The 22,140-nt window shown below is 37.1% G+C and overlaps 2 protein-coding genes across 2 annotated transcripts; both read right to left on the bottom strand.

Moving 5' to 3' along the window:
- Positions 1 to 9,808: 9,808 nt before the first annotated feature.
- LOC149199262 (disease resistance protein At4g27190-like) lies at positions 9,809 to 11,359 on the bottom strand. The gene has a single exon (XM_089400516.1). The coding sequence runs from the start codon at positions 11,357 to 11,359 to the stop codon at positions 9,809 to 9,811; it is 1,551 nt and encodes a 516-aa protein (XP_089256642.1).
- A 484-nt stretch (positions 11,360 to 11,843) lies between these two features.
- Positions 11,844 to 12,872, bottom strand: LOC149199261 (putative disease resistance protein At1g15890). The gene has a single exon (XM_089400515.1). The coding sequence runs from the start codon at positions 12,870 to 12,872 to the stop codon at positions 11,844 to 11,846; it is 1,029 nt and encodes a 342-aa protein (XP_089256641.1).
- Between the last annotated feature and the right edge of the window lie 9,268 nt (positions 12,873 to 22,140).

The following is a 22,140-nucleotide window of genomic DNA, read 5'->3' as shown; positions in this document are numbered from 1 at the left end:
ACTTACACTTATGTTTTCCTAACACTTATGTAGGAGTAAAATTGTAAATGTATTGTTACTACCCACCACATCTCAATTTATTAGTTCCTTCATGAATGAGTAACAAAACAAAATGACAATATAACATATTGAATTTTATTATTTTTATTACTTTTAACTTTTTATTATTAATTGAGCCAAATTTTAATTGTTTCCACTCATTTATGAACACTACAACATCTCCCTCATATCAAATCTATATTGCTTTTAACCTTTTATGATTTTTCAATTGAGTCGGCATGTAAATGTTTACAAACATTTACACCACTACAACATCAACCCATATTTACAACGCATCTTCGGGCAACTAAATTGTGTAATGTTAACATCTAATATTTGTGATTGCATCAAAAGAAAATAACTCTTATCTAATTTCAAGCCAACAAATATTGATAATTTATTTGAAAAAATAACAAGTAAAAAAACTAATTTATTAGACATTAAAAATATGTCTATGTGTTTATTTGCAATATAATTAAGATCTTAGTTTCATTCTCAAAGCATATTTAAATTTGAATAAATAGATTCATTTATATGTATTTTTAGATATACATCTAAGTAATTTAACATTTATATGTTATATATGTTTGTGTGGAGAGACGCTCTACAACTGAGTATAGAGTAGATGTGTATATATTAAATATATTGTAAAATACACTGTATATCAACATTTTTAATGTCAGAAATATTTAAGATAACCCTTATTATATAAATGAACAAATCATATATATAAAGAAACTATATAACTTAAACAGAAATGAACTTATCACTCCCTTTATATTGGTTTTTTATTAATTTTATAAGAAAATGAAATTATTATAATTAATTGTTTTTACTTATTAAATTTAATTATTTTAAAAATTATGTTTATAATATAATATAATTTATATTAAAATTTTGTTTAAAATTTAAAATTTATAAAATATTAATTTTTTAAATCAATAATTTTCTAATTAAATATTAAGACATTTTTTCCAATTTTATATATTATTATTCATTAAATTATTTATTTAACAAATTTAAATAATATATTTAATAACAAAGTGCATTATAATATTGTTATTGTGCCGAGAGGTGCTTTACATCCCAGTATAGGAGAGACGCTCTATAGAGGAGTGATGTGTAGGTGTAATGTAAGAAAGTTTGTAAACATTTTTACATGTCGACTTAATATGTTGAATTTATATTAATATGTCCAATTTATAATACATAAAGGATGGGTAAACATTTGCATGTCAGTGAAAAGTAATATAGAGCCCACGAGATGTTGTAGTGCCCTTAAAAAGTTAAAAGTAATACAAATAATAAAATTCAATTTGTTACATTGTAATTTTGATTTTATTAATAAAATTATGAATAATTTTTTAAATAAAAGAAAATCATAAAATAGAATAATGATTCTCAACCCATATTTAAATTTAATTAATAAGCAAATCTAAACTTTAATACTTACAATATAACAATATGTTTGTCATAGATATTATTAACTTGTAAATAGGCTTTGTTACAATACCATGGCTCATCAATACAATATGGCCATCAATATATCTACACCTATATCACATTAAAATATATCAAATATTGTAGAAATTCCTTATATATTCAAACTACTTATGTAATTTTCTAAAACAATTGACTTCAATATACTCTACTCATCAGTAGAAACAATTAAACAATCGAGAAACCACAACATAAGCATGAGAGAAGATTCAATCACATATGCTCAGAGGTTTATCTAAGGGGAAAGAAATTGCTCATAACCGCTTCCTATTTGTATTGCATTAGTTACAATGTTTGCTCAAGACCGGGCAACCTCTGCACTAGTATAATTTATCTCCCTGCTTCCTAAACAATCTTTGGTCAATACTTAACAAAATCCAAGCTTGCCCAAGTCTTTATTTCCTTGTGTTTTTTCAAGGAATTATCCCCCTACTAATTAGGGAAATCCCCATCCAAAACTGTGCAATCCCTATAGGCCCTTCTCTAACTGCATGCACCACTTGTACAATTTGGAATTGTCTACAACTGATAGGACATTTCCCTTGAACTTCAATCTCAACTGGGTAACTCAAGTTATCTCCATGCATTATTCTGGGTTAATTGATGAGTTAATTGGTTGATCAAAAGTGAACACACCCCACTACGCGATCTTCCACTAGTTCTTAATCAGTGAGAACTATTTAAACACACAATAACTCAAATTAACTGAAATAGATTACTAATGCTTTGTAATTAATCATAACTCAAGTGTCTCCAACTTGAATAAACTGATTTATTTGAATGATAAGTGTCATATAACTTAAGTTAAATTCCTCCAAGTATTTTACTGAAATTGAAATTTGAATTTCTCCTAATTTAATTAAGGAAAAAATAAATTAGGAATTTATTGTTGCATTTTTAACACCCTGATCTTGCCTCTATGGAACTTGAATTTTCATCTTGACAATACCTTTGTCAAAATATTTGCATCTTGTTCCTCTGTATAAATGTACTCCAACACCATGATTCTCCTCTACACACAATCTTATATATGGTGATACCGGATGTTGATATGCTTGGATCGATCATGAAATATTGGATTCTCAGAGAGTTTGATACAACTCTAATTATCACAATAAATCACAGTAGAATCCATACTCTAACCAAATAACCCAACAAGGATCTTTCTCATCCAAATTGACTCACATGCTGCTTGGCTAGCATCCATGTACTCTGCTTCTGTTGAGCTGAGTGCAACAAATCTCTACTTTGTGTGCCAAGAAATCATTGCTCACCCAACTTTGAAAATTCCTCCTAATGTTCTCTTCTTATCTGATGGACTACCCGCTCAATCTGCATCTGTGAAGCCTTGCAGCTTCACTCCCTCTATCTGTATGTACCAAAGACCAAACTGAGTGGTTCCTCTGAGGTATCGCAACACATGTTCTGTTGCCTTCCAATAGAGTTTGGTTGGCTTAACCATAGCTTGACTAAGCTGGTTAACTGCATAACACATATTCGGCCATGTGTTCACCAAATACATAAGTGAACCCACAAGCTTCCTGTAAATGGTAGCCTCCACTATTTCACCTGAAGTAACATCTTCCTTCCTCCAATTCCCCTCTAGAGGAGTCTCCATGAGTTTGTTGCTCTCCATGTGGAACTTCTTCAGTATCTCATTGTTATAGACATATTTGGGCACTGCAACCCCAATCTTATATGTCAATAAACCAAGGGCTCTTGAACCCCTAAAAGTGTTGTCTCATACCCTAAAGGATCATAGTCAACTGATTACATCATTCCCCAGAAGTTCCACCTGAAAAACCACTCAGAACTGACCAAAACAGGACCATACTGACTGCTCCACTGTCAAGGTGCGATGCATACTAAATGCTACAATAGCCAGGTGCGATGCATACTAATTAGGCCCTTTGTAGGGTGCGATGAGCGAGGATGGACAAATGTCCAAGACAGTTTGCTAAGTGGATGCTCATGGAATCTTCTAGAAACTTCCTCTATGACACTTGCCTCTCTGAATTCGCCCAAGGATGAGTAAGAGATCTAAGAAATCTCCAAGTGGAACCAAGAACTACAAGTGGAATGACACTAATCAAGAACCCAGAGATGACTCACACCCTTGCAGACATCTATAAATGGATCCCTCATCTAAGAGATCTAGAAGGCTGCAATTTTGTAATTTGTAAAGAATTGTTGATAGTTTATCTTTGAGAAGGAACATTGTATTGTTGGGTGATCTTGCTTTTCATGAGGTGAAGAGGGCTTTGACGCTGGGAGGATGATGCTAGGTCAGAAAGCTGGGTTGTAATTCTCCCTTCTATTTTAATAAAGTTCTTTGAGTTTTCCTCCATACAATTGTGTACTTGTGAATCTTGTTATTTGTGAATGCAATTCTATGTTCAATGTATTTCTGATTTTGCATTGTTTATGATATAATAAATCGAGATGCTTTGATGGTGTTTTGTTACTTTGTTTCTACAGGTATTCTCTAAGCGGGACAAGTAGGAGAGGAGTTGCAAGCTCTATCAAGGGGGAGAGAAATCAAGCAAGGAGTCAAGCGGAAGATCCAGGTTGGTCCCTTTGCTTCTCTCTTATCTATCATACATAAAGGAAATCGTAAATTGCTTTGATTATTTGTTTCTAAGATAGTTGCCAATCTTAGTGGGACTAGCAGATCGAAAAGACACTAGTTTTCCTGGAAACACTCATTAGCATACTTTCCTTGGAAGACAAATAGTTCCCCATATCCTTTTCATACTTCCATACCAAGGAAATATTGCATGAACCCTAGGCCCTTCATCTCAAATTCTCATGAAAAATCCTCTTTGCAAGACTTGATCAACTTCTCATCACCGGTCAAAATTAAACCATCGACATATAATATTATAATCAATAATTTACCTTCAACAAAAAATATGGTAAAGATTTGCATCTTCTTCACTTTTGGTGAAGCCCAACCCGATGTGATAGTTTTCAATCCTGGTGTACCAAGCACGGGGTGCTTGTTTCAATCCATACAACGCTTGCTTGAGTCTGCACACATGAAAATCTCTGTTGAAGGTCTCAAATCCTTTCGGTTTCTCAATGTGCACCTCCTCCTCAATCACTCCATTAAGGAATGTTGTCTTCCCATCCATCTGATGGATCTTCCATCCCATCTGTGTTGTAAGCACTACAATTTATATGATTGAAGAGTACCTTGCTACTTGAGAAAAAGTTTCCTTAGAGTCAATTCCTACCACCTGAGAGAACCCCTTGGCCATAGATATTTCTTTCTATTTCTCAATGCTTCCATCTGCTTCTTGCTTCACCTTGTATATCCACCTAGATCCTATCACTGACCTGTCCTTTGGTATTGGAACCACTTCCTAAACATTGTTACTAATAATGGAATCATATTCCTCTACCATGGCATCAATCCATAATGGTTTCTGCACTGCTTCCTCGAATGAGGCTGGCTCAATCTCTACAAGCTCACTCATCAGAGCCATGTAGCCAGTGTAGCGATCTAGTGATCTCCTCTACATGTGTTATGATGTGGGTGCTCCCACATTCTCTTTAGCATCATGCACAAATCTGTCAGCTTCTCTGGTGCGCTTCCTTTCATCTTTGGATGTCTATGCTTGAGTGGATGTCTCCACTCTCTGCTTCTCCTCTTGTGGTTGTTGCACAGCTTCATGAGGTTCTTCCTTTGGAGCTAAAATCTCATGATCTGAATGAAACTGAATCTCCCTGTCAAGAGAACACCTCATTGCCTTCTCCTCGTCAAACTTCACATCTCTTCTAACAACTATCATCCTGAGAGATGGAAAGTACACATTATAGTTGTAAGGTATATCAGTGTACTAGACAAATATGCCCAACTCAGTTGTAGGCTCTAGCTTTTTCCTTACATCCTTGGAAACATGAAAGTAAATTGATGATCCAAAGATCCTGAAGTGTGACACATCTAGTTTCTTCCCTGGAAAAGCTTCCTCTGGTGTACTCATGCCAAAAAACCTATGAGGACTTTTGTTCTGCAAATAAACAACTGTGTTGCATGCTTCATCCCACAAGTGCAACGATAGGCTCTCGTCATGAAACATGGCCCGTGCAGCTCCCACAATACTTATGTTCTTCCTCTCAGCCACCACATTTTTCTGTGGGTTATGAGGTGTTGTCAACTCTCGTTGAATGCCTTCTTTTGCACAAAAGTTCTTGAACTCATTCGACAAATATTCTCCACCATTATCACTCCTGAGAGCCTTCACTTTCTTTTCAGTCTCTTTCTCAACAAGTGCTTTAAATTCAACAAATTTGGAGACTGTTTGGTCTTTCTTCTGCATGAAGAAGATCCAGCACTTTCATGATAAATCATCTACAAATATCGCATAATACCTGTGCTCGGTCGTGGAAGATGTTGAAAAATTTCCACACACATCAGAGTGTACCCTTTCAAGCATTGCTTGCACTTTATTGTCCTTCTCATTGAAGGTGGCTTTCGTGTACTTCCCCAATGTACACACTTTGCATGTATCTCGTTGCTCTAGTGCACCCTTGGGAAGTCCTATAGAAATCTGTTGCATGATATTCAAGGTTCCATGGTGCAAAAGGCCCAATATTTTATGCCATAATTCACCATTGTCTCGACTCTACACCTTCTCTTCCTTTGTGCTAAATACTGCACAATCTTCTACAACTAATTTGCAGAGGTTCTTCACTTAAACACTGATCCACTTCACCTATCCTGTGGTGATGTATCTAAGGAAAGCCTTTCATTTATTAAATATCACATTGTAGTCACAATCTTCCAACATAGCAATTGAAACGAGATTATTCTCTGGACCTAGAGCATCCGCGACATATTTTAATTTGAGAGGGGAGCCATACTCCCTCTGAAATTTAATTATACCAATACTGGTCGCACTATATCTTCCATCATCTCCCATATCGATGTGCATCTGGAGGTCCTTCTCCTCCAAGTCACTGAATAATTCTCATTTGCCTATCGTATGGAATGAGGCTCCACTATCTAGGTACCACACGTTACCCATCACCGTGCTCATCATACAAGCGATGAGGGTGAAATAAAGTTCGAACTGCAAAGCAAGAACTTCACCTGTTGCTCCTCCTGAGGGATTCTTACTCGACTTCTTGTGTGGACACTTCGTGGCATAATGTGTCCCAACTCATGATAGTGAAAGCACTTGATTTTCGACAAGTCCTTCTTCTTTCCTGCCCGACCAAATTCTGCTTTGGATTGGGATTTCTTCCCTTTCCCTTTCTTTGCCTTTCCATCCAAGGCATATTTCACCTCATCATCGCAATTGGATGAGGTTCCATCTCTGGTGTTCTTCCTTATCTCTTCTTACACCAAGTCAGACCACAATCGCTCCCAATTTGGTAGCTTCTCCCTCCCATTTACCGAATCTTGGTAGTTGTGCCAACTCTTAGGAAGGCCTATAAGTGCTAGACTTACCAGATCATCCTCAACAACTGTAATACCAACACTCCCAAGTTCATCCTAACATTGGGTGAACCTGCTCAAGTATTGTGGTAGTGTGTTGCCCTTTTCCATCTTAATCTTTCGAAGCTTATCCTTCAGTGCCAGCTTCATGTGATCACTGATGTTCTAAAACAAGTCTATCAAGGCTTACCACATTGCATATGGAGTCTCCTTCCCATAGAGATTCGAGACAATATGATCTCGAACTCCTTTTAGTATGATCCTCCTCGCCTTTGCCACACACTTCTTCTACTCTGCCAGATCTTGAGCATCAGATGTTGGAGGCTTTAGCGTATCATTGTCTATGAATTCCTTCAGCTCGTTATCTTCAAACACTACCTCCATTCTATCCTTCTAAGCAATATAATTTGAGTTACCCTCAAGGGAATACTCGAGTCTCAATCCATAGAACGACATCCTGCTGGCTCTAAAGAATGATACTACAAATTTGATTCACCTACAAAGACAAACTCGAATTCTTCTCTTCTATTGTAATTCTTGCTCTAATACCATGTTTGTGTAGATTCAAATTGCTTATGTAATTTTCTAAAACAAAAGACTTGAATCTACTCTACTTATCAACGGAACAATTAAACGATCGAGAAACCACAACATAAACATGAGACAAGATTCAATCACATATGCTCAAAGATTTATCTAAGGGGAAAGAAACTGCTCAAAACCCCTTCCTATTTGTAGTGCATTAGTCAGAAAATAGAGCAAAATACAATGTTTACTCAAATCTGAGCAGCCTCTGCACTAGTATAATCTATCTCCTTGCTTCCTAGACAAGCTTTGGTCAATACTTAACAAATCCAAAATTGCACAAGTCCCTTTTTCATTGCGTTGTTTCTCAATGAATTAGCCCCCTATTAATTAGGGAAATCCCCATCCACAACTGCGCAATCCCTGTAGGACCTTTTCCGACTGCATGCAACACCTGTACAATTTAGAATTGTCTACAATTGATAGTACACTTCCCTTGAACTCCAATCTCAAACCACTACGAGATCTTCCACTAGTTCTTAATCGGTTGGAACTAGTTAAACTCACAATAACTCAAATTAACTGAAACAAATTATTAGTACTTAATAATCAATCATATGTAAAGTGTCTCCAACTTGAATTAACTAATTTAGCTGAACGATAAGTGCCATATCACTTCAAGTAACTTACTGAAATTGGAATTCGAATTTCTCCTAATTTAATTAAGGCAAAATTAAATTAGGAATTTCTTGTTGCATTTTCAACAAATATAAATAGTAGCTAGAAATTAAGATTTTATTTTACCATACGAATTAAAATAATAATTCTATAACCATACTTAAATTTCATTAGTAAGCACATAAAAACTTAATATTTAAAATATAACAAGATTTTTAACCATGGATATTCACCCCCGCTTTACCATGGATATTATTAACCATACCATACCATGGGCCAATATGATGGCTCATGAATACCACATGCCCAAAAACCTTCTCTTATTTTAGAATCAAAATAATACTTACAATATAACAAGGTTTTTAACCATGGATACTCACTCTACTTTACCATGGATACTCACCCTACTTTACCAATACGATGGCTCATCAATACCACATGCTGAAAAACCACCTCTGATTTTAATTTAATTTTATCACATTTTTGGGTGAGAGACTCTTCATCCTAGTATGAAAGAGATGTAATGTCCTTTCATATTATGTTATTCAGCCAAGAGGCTCATTCTACAACCCAAAATGAGGGGACGTGTAAGTTTGTCTGACACATACCCTTTAAAATAAAAATAGATAAATTATGTTCTAAATAGAAAAATAATGTCGACAATGAATATGCTATAAAGTAATTAGAAGTAAAAATAAAAATAAAAATATGACAATACCATGTTTACACATTACACTTCTCAAAAAATATTTCCATAGGCAACCAATGTGATATCAACTTCGTCTATATCTATATATAGAAAAGAATTTGTTAAAATAAAATATTTTAATGGTGTATATAAACAAATATTTAAACAATGAAAAAATACACATTGTATTTTGCACTCTAAATAAATTTGTGCTCAGAAATTTGATCCTTCTCGGCTCATGTTAGATCTATATTTAAGATGGATCTATGATGGTATAAATATTTTGACCCAAACAAATTACATAAAAATAAAAATGAAAATAAAAAATAAAATTAATAATTAAACCATTCTAGATCCAACTTAACTCCAAATCAAGATCTATCAACCGCTAAGCACTTGATAAAAATTAAAATTGATCTAGAATAATATTATACAATATTAAATTAACATTTATATTTAATAATATAATAGAAAAAAATATAAAAAATAAAATATATATACACATCACATATTAAACTAATATTTTTAAAAAATAATTTTTATTATATTAAATATTTAAAAATAAATAATTAATTAAATTTAAAATGATGATAATGGTTATCTCTGGTAAAAATAGAATGAAAAAAAAAAAAAAATATTATTAAAAACTACTTATCTCATTTAAAAAGAGATAAAGTTCATTACACCAAAATTCATTATAAAACAAAAATATCTTCTTCTTTTTTAGAAATTTCCTTTTTCTCCAATACAGGTTAGAGAAAAGTACTTATCTCCTATAAAAAGAGGTAAAGTTCATTACACCAAAAATCATTATACAAAAGAGACAGGTTCTTCTTTAGTAGAAATTCCCATTTTTCTTCCATATTTCTAACCTCTCCGACACTCATTGACACTTCTTTCACAGATGTATTTAGTTTCTTGGTTTTTTCTAAATTTTATAGTAACAATGGACAGCCCCATAGTCTTAGTTTTTGGAAATTTTTAATGTTCAAAATATTTTCCGGCAATATTTTTAAAGCTTCACACAACATAATGGTGAATATTTTAAGTGAAGGCATTCCACCTTCTTCTATCATGGGCAACTCCTCTAACTTTAATTCAACTAATGAAAATATCTCCAACACAGGAAATGCGCCCTTCTCACCAAATTTGTCGGAAAACCTTTTCAACTTATAACACCTTATGATTTCTAATTTCCTCAAACTCTCCATCTTTTGTAACACTGGAAGTTCTTCGAGCATTTCACATCCGACCAGCCTAAGTGTGCTCAAACTTTGAAATGCATAAAACTCAGTCTCCATTTTAACCACGCGAGGGCACTGTAACCGAACTTTTCTCAACTTGGACATTTTGATGATATCAGCGGGTAGACTTTCCATCATTGGGCATGTCAACCAGAGTGTCTCCATTTGCTCCATGCTCCCCAATGTCCCCTCACTAATCATCTCTTCGTTGCTAGCTAGGTATAAACTTTTTACCTGCGTTAGTGTGTGCAGATCATTAACAAGAGCCACCTTTTTACGACTTTTCTTCTGCCCGCCATTTGTCCACAGCCGACTGCCCCCGTCCATCATTAAATGCTGCAGAGAGGTAAGGCGTGACAGACTCCGCGGCAGACATTCTAAATCTTTACAGTTCTGAAGCCCTAAATACCTCAGGGATCTCAGCCTGTGAATGTCGGAGGGTAATTCTGTTATTTTAGAGCCCCTAAATTCGAGAACTTCTAGGCATGCAAGTTCTGTAACTGATGCAGGCAGCCTTGTGATGGGCACTCCTGCTAACCGTAGGGATATCAACTGTTTCAAACAACCCACACTCTCCGGCAATGACTGGAGGGGCGTCCAACTCAAGTCCAAAACCTTCAGGGAGACCATCCTCCCAATCACTTTTCTTGGAATCTCTCTGAGATTTGCATGTGCCGAGATTAACAGTGAGGAGATTTCTGGAGGGCGGAATGGCTCTGGAAGCGAACTCAAATCGTTAGAGCTCAGCAAAAACTGAGTGCTCCCTGAACATTCATTTTCAGGCAACGCTGCCAAACGCTTAGCAGCCCGGCAGTAGAAGTTTTCTTCCCGCTCAGCGATTTGTATGGCCAAATCACGCAGGACGTCGTGCACCCTGAAATACAACACGGACCCATCCACGTCTCTCAATGTCGGTTCTATCAAGCAACGATCGGCAAGAAAGTTGATGTAAATTCTTCCGACCACAAATGGGTCGTGGCTGCGCTCATCTTGCCCATTCTTTCTTGCAAGTAGCCCTTCGCCAATAAACAACTGAATCGCCCACGCGACCAAGATAACCTGGTCTTCTCGAAAGGCAGATGAGTATAAAAAGCACAATTGCAGGTTGACGTCGTACCTGGCCAGTGCGTCGTAACTCCACCTGAGCGGATCATAGAGAGTTTGTCGAACACCTCGGCTGTCGCTGCTTGGCAACCCCCTGACCGCTAACTCCCACTCTCTTGGATCAGTAATGCCTGCCATTACCCTGCCAACTGCTTTGATGGCAAGGGGAAGCCCTTTGCAGCGGGCACACACAACCCTGGCCGTTCTCTCCTCAATGCTTGTTGGCCGCTTTCCGTTATTGTATGGGAAAGCATGATGACCAAATAACCGCCAATTCCAAGGAAAATTTTAAGGATGGAAAATTTTCTTGAAGTTTAAAACATTGGTCAATCTCACTAATCCCTAATATGCAAATTATAAATGTTTATTGATATATTTGTAAAATTATTCAAATTTATAATTATTTTATATATAGTCTCTATATAATGTTGGCGATTTTTAAGTTAAAATAATTTTACATTATAAAATTTGGGCGAATAGTCTTTTATAAAATTGGAAATTGGCGAATCTTTTTTGTGGAAAAATCATGGAAAATTAGCGCACTGGACGAACATTAGCCCCTAAAATTTTCCAACTCTCATCTTCCATCAGTTCCTTCATACTTATTGTCGCCCTCTCTGCATTAACCCCCATCTCTCGCAATGCTCTGTGATCCCTTGAACTGAACGATTTTGGAGTCGGAGGGGTCGGTTAAGGAGGGTACACCCAATTCTTCCAGCAGTTTTGCACCCTCTCCCCATAAATCATCTAACAACAGGGCAAATTTCTTTGCCTGCAGAGTCTGGTTCATCCAGATTTTTAGACCTTCCGGGTTCATATTATTTACCAGTTCCTGTGCATTTGTTTCGATGGCTATCTGTTGACAGAGTTCTTCTCTAAGACTTTTAAAAGACGGGAACTGTGAAACAGTAAGCCAAAGCATTAGGCCATCGTTAAAGACATTCCGCACCTTTTCACTATTGAAGACTGCCTTGAGAAGCAGAGTCTTCCCGGATCCACCTTTTCCTACCACGCCAACGCGCGAGAGCTCTGGCTCGATCACTAGCTTCTCCAGTGCTGCAAAAGTTCTCTCCTGTCCGACGACAAGGGTTTCGGGGATGAAGAATCCTGTTGAAGCAAGAGATTGGGAGGTGGTTGCAGAAGAACTGCTGGAAGAAGCCACGGCTTCAACGCTTTCCTTCATAATCTGCCCCAATCCCTCCATGAGCACCTGAGTTTGTTCCTCTAGGAGCTCTGGAATTTGGGCCAACTCGACCAAAGGAGACAATCTTAAAAGGCCATCGATTTCTGAAACAAGACTGCTGATCTTTCTTCTTGGTAGGTAACGAGAAATGAATTGATACCTTGGTAATGTGCACTGATGCACCAATTCTGATGCTTGTCGGAGAAGCAAGTCCAACTTATTGAGCCATATACTGACGGCTGAAGCTCTCTGATAGCACTGAGAATTGGGAATTCCATTCTTCTTGTTCAATGCTGGGCGGTATCGCTGGATCTGCTGGATGATAGGCGGGATGTCAGCGACCAGACGCTGAAGAGAGCCCAATTCTTGCTTGTAGCGAACAGCAGTCCCTATGAGGTGCAGAATCTGGCTGACCACCTTGTCGATGCCCACACCAACAAATCCAGAAATGATAACAGCTTCTGCCATGATATGATTTTCTCCAACACAAACACAACAACAACAAAAAATCTCAGAATGACCGTAGGCTCGATTCTCCTCACAAAAACTTCCAAAGCAATGCTACCAGTACTAAAGAGTGAGGAATGCAATCCTAAATTAACGAGACATGCAACTTAAATCCAAAATGATAATGGATACTAATGACGAATTTCTCACACCTCTGTCACTTGAAATGAACTGACCATTGCAGACATATAGGCCACGTGAAAATGGAGGACAGTAGGTTATGAATAATGGAGGACAGTAGGTGAGGTTTCCACACGATAGAAGAATATCTTAAAAATTAATAAATTAAAATAATGGAGTCGGTGAGGTTTCCACACGATAGAAGAATATCTTAAAAAGCAAAGGTAGGATTTGGGATCTGATTTGATTTGTTTTATTGGAGTATTATTAAATCCTCTTTTCATGTCACCGGCTTTTCCTTGAATATTGATAACCATAAATTCATTTTTCATAAATTCATTTTTCCTTCACATGTAGACAAGCATTACTTAGCATGGTAACTTTGATTTACTATTTGGAACAATGCTACAAACAATTTTCTTTGTCCCCACTCACCATTTTTTTTTCCTTTTCCTTTAATCGCCAATTTTTTTTCCTTTAATTTTTGCTTTTATGTTTTAGAATATTAAATTTCATTATCTAGAATGTAATTATTTATTTTTGTTTTTTTTGTTTTTATATTTTAGAGTATTGAATTTTGTTATTCAGAATGTAATTAGCATTTGTACTAAGATGCGCAAAGCAGTGCTAATAGGAGATGCGGACTGTGAGTTCATCTATGTTTGAGTCAGAAAGACAGTTTATTAGGTATCAGAGGTTTTAACTTGATAGGCATTTTAAATATGTGATATAAGGCAGAGTTGTCGAGAATGGGCCGCTAGTGTTAATGTGTCGGCATGGCCGATAAGAAATTAACAAAGGATTTGTGTGTTAAACGAAAGAAGCAGGGGTGTTTTCTTTCTCCTCTCGAAGAGACATGTGGTAGGAAAAGACTAGATCTACATGTGGTAGGAAAAGACTAGATATGATAAGAGACACGTGACAATGGCGTGCCAACACGATTGATACGTGGCAGCGAGATTCGGCAATTTCAAGGCTCACAGTAGCCCAAAAAGGGGTAACACGTGGAATTACTCACATGACGATAGGTGACAAATACGTTGCGACGATGATGTCATGTATGGGAGATTAGAGATCGGAGTTTGAGGTGTATTGTGCATCGAAGAAAAACCTCCGATTGCCAACCTCTGATTGAAGGGTTCTGATACAGGGGCTAGACTGCAGTCACGTGAAAAGCTACAGAACCAAGGGCCAAATGAAGAAGGTGATCGGTAATCGAAAAATTGACATGTAGTCCATGAAGGTTACGTCTCCAAATGGAAATTCCCAATAGAGAGGGCTCCGATTTGAGGACTAGCACGACGGTCACAAAGAGTTGAAAGGAGGCAAAAGTTATTGGCATATCGCAATCGGAGATCGACAGATGCAAGCAAAGGTTTCATTCCAAAAGTTGCGAAGAAGGGCAGATGAAATATTATATTAAAGATGTTTAGATAAAATAAACCGGGTCCGAAGATAAACGAGATAACAAGTTTTACCAGGACAACCATCTTATTTTTCCGATTAAAATCTCTCGTAAAGCTGATGCATACAGTAAGACATATCGCAATTGGAGATCGATGGATCTAAACAAAGGTTTCATTCGAAAAGTTGCGATGAAGGGCAGATGTGATTCTATATTAAAGATGTTCACATAAAAGTAATCAGCTCTAGATACAGAGGAGATCGCAAGTTTTGGTAGGACAACAATGTGATTTCTCTGATAAAAATGGTCGTTAAAGCTTACGTGTGTCGAATGCCACACAGATGCACGTTCTATCAATTAATGGCGAAATGCAGTGAATTTATGGTTTCCAATATTGTAAATTCTTTCATTAACACTAAGGATCCATAAAGATTTCGCTCATAAAAGTATTGGATTCATGCATAATTGGTCATTTTTTCTAAGTGCAGGCGCTAGTCATTCTTGTGTTTTTTCCTCGCAGGCTACTCCCGATAAGCAGAATTCATGAGAAATGTCTCGACTGGCTAAACTCGGAAGGAAAATTCTCATTCAACAACAGCTAGTTGGTCCTGCTCCTGAGGTCACAGAAATCCCTGGGCTATTTTCTGACACGACATGCACCCTTGATGTTGGGGTCTCTAGTTGGGAGGCCATGTATAAGCTCTTTGAAGATGAAGGGATAAAATTCACAAAAAGAACAGTTCCAGTAGAGGATAGGGTTCCTGTTTCGGAAATTACATACAGTGATGTGGCCAATTCGTTTCTTCATAGAATTGGCACTCGTCCAAGAATCTTGCCTTATATGGATATGATCAGGTGGGTCATTGATCATATGAACATCGTAGATAGGAACTTCATGACCCAGAGACAGACAGTCAACGACTCTTTCACTGTGAAAGAATTGTCTGCAGTGTACCACCTCCTAGCATCTCAGAGGAAATATGATAAACAATTCATTGAGAAGTTCATGCAGGAAAATGAACACCACTCTGAGGCTATTTGAGGATGTAGAAGAGACGCTAGCAAGCATAAGCGGGAGGACAAGGGTATGTATGTTATGGCCTCTATTAATGCACCCTATTGTTTTGCTATTGCAATGATGTGTAGATTGTTTGACTATGAGAATATCCAAAAAAATTTAGACAAATGGGCACCCCTGATTGAAGTTTCCTCTGATGGTTATGTAATGGACTGGGGAACTATTATGTCCAACAACCTAAGCAACGTAATCCTAGAATATAGGAAAAATTGTAAGTTTACTGAAATTTTTCCTGTCCCATTCTACATGAGTGCCTACATTATGGATTGTACTTGTTTCACTTCAGATTTTCCATCCATGGGATGGAAACGGACTATAGAAAACCCTTTGTCTTTTCACATTTACCATGATATTCTATGGGAATCAAAATACCAACCCCATTTTTACGAGATTAGCCATGGTGTCGTCCTTTCTATTTACCAGTGTGTTTTCAATGAGAAGTGCCCTAGAATCTCCGCTAAAGCCAATATTGACATGTTATCATTTGGAAGATAGTTTGGGGAGGAATAATTTACCTATGTTCAAGTTTTTGGCAGCCATGCATAGCCTCATGTGTTTCCCTTGTATGTCCCCGATAAGCTCCTAGCCTAGGTAATAGCCTACCAGACTGTGGGAGATGGCCTGTCTAAGGTCATGAAAGAAAGAAAAAAGACAATGTGGCATGTTTTCCATATCAATGTGGATTATGTTCTTTACAGAATTTCAAACATGCTACTAAGAAGATGGAGGAAATCCAAATGATTAACTTTCCAACCATTCCAAATCGATAGTACGATCCAATAGATACTACAAAAAATGTTACAGCACAAGCAAAGATCAAGAAGTTTACAAACGAGCCTGATAAATTTGATGATTTCTTTAAATCAGTGTTAAATTATTCAAAGGTTGAAAGATAAGCAAGAGGACGGCTCAACCCTGAGGAATTAGTGCAGTTTCATCAATACAGGGTTAAAAGGATTTCTCGTTTGCCCAGTGAAATTTTGAATCTAAATCACCAGAATACAGAACAAGACACATGAGAAAGCACATCTCAGAGTCAGGATGTAGTTCATGTAACTAAAACATCGGCAACTAGCAAATCAAAGGCAGAGAAGGTAGGGACAGAAGAAAGTCTGGATGGGATTTAGGAACAGTTTATTAAAGTGATTGACCCTAAAAACAACAAATTTCATCACAGATAGAGATTGATCATACTTTTGTCATCACTGAGAAGAGCTCGTTCACTGTTGAGCCTTCTAAGGAAATTGTCAGCAATGATGATCTGGAAATCATCCCAGTTTTTACGACCTCTGAGGTCATTCACAATATTGAGAAGATTCCTCCTCTTGATGTATTTTATAGTCTGAAACACAAAGCAGTAGTTAGCAGGAAGAAGAAAGAAGAGAAGGACTAAATAAAGGCAGGATTTGGTCCCTGAAAATACCTCTTTTGAAGTATTGTGGAAAGATGCCCAAGTGACCCTTGTTGAAGATATTGGGAGACTATCACAATATGTAGGATCCTATGCTAGTGCAACAATTGACAAAGCCATGGAAGTGCAACAACTCCTAAGGGAGAAAGATTATAGAATAAGGCACCTTAAACAAAAATTTAGAAAACGAAAAGCAATGAATCATCCAACAATGTCAGGCTCAATTTTCACAATTGCAAACCAGTTTCGATGGGAAGAATATTCAATATGAATCTCACATGAAGAGTTGGGATGTCCACATACAAGAGCTAGAGCGCAGAATTGAGCAATTGAAAGCTAATCTGGAGACAACAGAATTCATGAAAGAAGCAAGGGCGCTAAATAACCTTCTTACTCATTACCAGGTTTTATTTTTCCAAAACTTGGGCATTATCGAAGAGATGTGCCAATCAGTTGATGCACTTGTGAATCAACTATCTGATTTGAGGACATATGGAAAGGAAGTTGAAGAGAAAATCTCTGATTTCATTGACTGGCAGAACAACTCTAAGGGTTGATAGAAAATCTTCCCAAGATAGATGAATCTTAGAAAGAGATTTCCTTCCAAGAATGGGAGATAAGGCTTAAAAATGTAGAGATGGAAATCTATAGTGTGAGGGACATATCTAGCAACATGATTCAATCAATCAGCCACAACCTCTTGGAGGCAAATTTAATCTCAGAGTTCCTAGAAGATACGTTTCCCGATGTTAAAATATTGACAAGATATTGGCAAGAATCATCAAAGAATAAGGTTGAGCAGCTAAAAGCTCTATCAAAGATTGACTTGGAATGCCATTGGCATTTGCATGCTATAACAAACCACATTATAACAAATATTAGGCAACATAAGAAATTGCATGCTATAACAAATCGCATGACAGCAAAGAGTAATAAATTATTAAGGAAGATACATAACTCATTACATGTCATGGTCGCCCCATGAGAGGTTCAATCAAACTTGAAAGATAGTGGTTTCTGAGACCCTTTTATTAATATGAAGATTACATGGCAGACCCGTTGAATAGTAGGGTCTTTATCCACCTGCATGCCTTTTGTTTTCCAAGTTACAAATTGTTGTGTTGCATGGGAAGCATTGGATTATTGTCAAGGTGAGTTTCTCCTTGGGATGATATGAGGCGACAAATTTTCCTAAATGGCCTACAACCTGGCCTTCTCAGTAGGTTGGACACCTATTATTCCCATCTTAGGATGTTTGTCCAGGAACCGGAAGGTTTCATCAAGCACCATGGAGTTGTTTGCAAGCTCGAATCAGGGTTTAGCACTGTTGACGTGTAGCAAGAGAGTTAGGAAGCTCTCAGGATTCCATACCAAAAATGTGGTAGTTAAGCAACGCATGATTGCCTATGCCGCCTTTGGTAGGATTCCTTCCCAGTGGGAAGGGAAGACTCGTCGGCCAAGAATCCATTGGAGAATATATCACCCAAGCTCAGGAGGGATAACGTCATAGATCGTTGTAAGTAACCAAAGGTATCATCATCAAACCGTGAAATATGTCTGGGAGTGTACGATATTTATGAGATAGAGACACAGACGGCAAGACTGGGTCGAGGAAGCCTTTACAATAACAAAGCTTATAACTGGGGAGGTTCTAGATCTCTTCGGCTACGACACTAAGCGATGCAAAGGCGAGGTCCGTTGGCCGAGTCATGACGAGAATCAGAGAGAAGGCTTTGTTGTGGTGCATAGGAGTGAGGTTACGAACTTAAAGGAAATTTTGGGATAACCTTATCCTTTTGATGGTAAAAACCCTAGTCAAGGGAGGCTTCTGATTGGTGGAACTAGATTTCCCCTCACATGATTGGTCATAATGACATGGTAGGAAAGCCATAGAGCGGTTGTAGTCTATTGATGGGAGAAACCTTTTGATAATAGAGTTATATCAAAGGTATGACATTGGAGGAATTATTTTAGAAATCTCTGATAGTAAAACTCTAATACATATAAGATTGGTTCTTTATAATAATAAGGAAATATCTAAACTCTAAAAAACATAAGTGATAGCGCTTTTAAAAATTTTCGGCGTATTATAATAAGCACTATCGGAGGAGGCCACATGGCATATTAGACTCTGCTTTAGTAAATTGGAGATCCCCTATTGGTGTTTTTTTTTATGTGACACGATTCAAAATCCCCACTCTCTGATATGTGATAAAGGGTTGGATTTCGATATTACGATATGATAATCTCGCAGGTTGTATGATATTGGAGGTTGGAGGCAATGGCATATCGAAACAAGTGCTTTAACGATGAAAATACATTTGTGAGTAAGTGAGAGCGGTTTGTTTTCTTCTTTTTTTCGTTGTCAAACATTTTGAAAGTATTTGATTTGAATTAGAGTTGTAAAACCATGTTCATATCAATCACTGAAATGCGACCTTGTAAAATTTGTCGATTTTTTTTTTCTATTTTAAAATTGAATCAAAAGTATGCTTATTGAAATGAAATCAGAAGGGATTAGTTCAATATAAAATGGCTAAAGTCACATGGAAATACAAGTGTTGGACTCGGGCGTTATTTCTTTCATTTATTCTAATTAATGAATAGTAAAAAAGAAGTTGTAAAAAAAAGATTAAGTCAAATTGAAAAATAAAACAGGAAGACATGATAAGAAAAAAAGGAAGAACAAATGATCCAAAAGGCAGTTGCAAATACATAGGGGTCCCCATTACCAATGTATTGACAATAAAGTCAAGTTTGGATTGTTGTCTTTTTTACCACAACAGTTTGGAAAATTTGTTCATTTTGAGTCCTTTTGTTGTTTGGAAAAAACACTGTGAACTTCTGTGGTAAGTCACTCCTTGGAGCGTTGAAAAGAGATTTAACAACAAGTGAGAAGAGATATTTTAGTTTCTATTTCATTGTCAAGCATTTTTTAAAGTATTTGATTTGAAGCGAAGTTGTAAAAGTATGCTCATATTAATCAGTGAAATGTGAACTTGTAAAGTTTGTCTTTTTTTTTTCTTTCTAAAGACAAATGCACACAATATGTTATTTTGTAGAAAGGGGAAAATGTATGGAATTTTAACTGCTTTTCACAGCAACTACTTGTAAAAGAAAGAAACTATTGTGAAATTGAATGCAAAGTATGCTTAGTGAAATCGAATCAAAAGGGGCTAAACGCAACAATCAGACTGGAGGTGGTTGTAAAGAATTTGATGCTAGTACTAATTCCTCTTGTTTCCTACGCTTGATTTAAGCATTCCCTTGCATGCGGGAGTAGCAGCTGAAGGAAAATGGTGGAGATATGAGAAGATCAGCCAACATTCGAACTCTAGACATAACAATGAATGTTAACCCTTGTCGATCTATGTTGCCAATGTCCATTGTCGCCTTTTGTAATGTCATTCCTTGTGATTTATGTATTGTCAAACCCCATGTCATTCAAAGGGGAATTTGCCTACGAGACCCTCGCGTTATTGGGGCAAGTGGAACATAAGATGGGTTGAAGGAATCCCATGGTGAACCTTTGTATTGGAAGAAGTCAACAACAACAAACGATGGTAACTAAGGGGGTTTTTATCTAGCTACATAGAAAATGGAAATTACTTTTCCAAGTGCTATGTTTATAAGACCTACTTCAAACCACAAGTTACATGTGAGGAAAACCTGTTGTTCATTGCAAATAAGAACTTTTGCATTCAATTGTTCAACTTCCGCATCTACACCAGTAGGATGGTGGTTACTTTTCTCTGTGTAGCAGCGTGTAATTGGCATATTCAATATTTTGAGCATTTTTTTTATGCAATTTGATAGTTAGGTTGGTTGGATATAGGTGGATTGCATTGTCAAATTCCTGCTGCTCATCTTTTGACAAAAATGTATTTTTCCTTAACATGAGAATGTTCTAGTGTTCGACTCTTGGTGTTTCATTTCTAAGATTCGTGAGCAATTATCAAATTGCAATTTGAAGAGGGTTCGTCCCTTGTTGATGAAAGATGGTAGATAGTGTGGCGACTGTGTCAAAGTTGTGTCACAGGGCATTGTCCCATGATGTGATGATATACATGGGGATTTCCTTCACAAGAGGTAGTTTTCTAAGATCACCAACAAGTATGATAGACCGGTTGCTGAAAGACACATTATGATACGAAGGAAATACCTCCCTTAAGCCATCGTCTATCTATAAAAGAAGTTGGGCCAATAAAGCTCATTTCATCGATTAAAATGTATTTAACGTGGCAAAGTTTTTCTTTGAGATTGCAGAATTGGTTTTCCCTCAAGAGGATGCATTGACACTAAAGGAATACGAAGGGAAGAATGAATTGTAAGTGCCTTTATGTTAAACACTGCAACACCTGTTAGAGCGAATAGGAGCAATGGACTTGAATTGGGAAGAGATTCAGCAAGAAATAAATCTTTTATGCAATCAATTAAATGAGACTTCCCCATGCTAGTGGTAACTTGGATGAGAATTCTAAGTTGAGGAATGGAAGAAGTGGTCCTAAAGTGAGTGAGGACAATGGTGAAATGATCTGGAATTTATCTAGGATAAAGAATGAAAGGTATTACAGACTCATGTGCATGGAGGTGCCTATGTTACTTATGCAACGGATCGATAAGATTGTTAGAATACATAGACACTAAGGCAATCAGAGGAAACATAACAGTAAAACATTAAAAAAAAAGGTTTAATAAGGAGTTCAACCAATGCTCTTGGGCTACGTCTCCTGGTCCAGCCTTTCAGTGGTGGCCTCTCTATTATGTTTTCAAGCAGAGTTTTTACCATAATGAGCTCGATTCAATTCTCACTAACAGAATGAAGTCAGTAGGAATGGAGTGCACGGACTCTCCTTACTGAACTCGACCTCTGAGGGTCACAGTAGTATGACAGGCCTATGCCGAGGAGCTTGCTTGAACCTCTCAAGCCTTCAATGGAGTACACAGGCTCTCTAACTCTCTATGGCTCTGTCTGGCTCGATGTTGCCTTCAGGTCAGCTTAGCTTCTACTCTCTGTTCTCTGATGTTGGCTTTCTACATCTCTTCGCTGTCTCCCTCTCTGTTTTTCTGCTTCTGTCAATTCATGGCTTTAAAGCCAGTCTACTCTTCGACTGCTCGTTTCCGCTTTCCAACCTTCTGGTTTCCTTTCCGCTGTCTGTTCGAATTCCTCTGCTCTACGTCATCATCACTGGGTAACGCCTTGCAGGGTGGTGGC

Source organism: Pinus tabuliformis, chromosome 2_1 (genome assembly GCF_031772625.1).
Source record: "Pinus tabuliformis cultivar Carrire ecotype Pingquan chromosome 2_1, CPIR1, whole genome shotgun sequence".
NCBI lineage: Eukaryota > Viridiplantae > Streptophyta > Pinopsida > Pinales > Pinaceae > Pinus > Pinus tabuliformis.
The sequence above is the reverse complement of the archived record's forward strand: the minus strand, read 5'-3'. Positions and strand labels throughout refer to the sequence as shown.

Excerpts from the sequence above, each read along its gene's own strand:
- LOC149199261 (XM_089400515.1), bottom strand. The coding sequence starts at position 12,872 with ATGGCAGAAGCTGTTATCATTTCTGGATTTGTTGGTGTGGGCATCGAC.
- LOC149199262 (XM_089400516.1), bottom strand. The coding sequence starts at position 11,359 with ATGGCAGGCATTACTGATCCAAGAGAGTGGGAGTTAGCGGTCAGGGGG.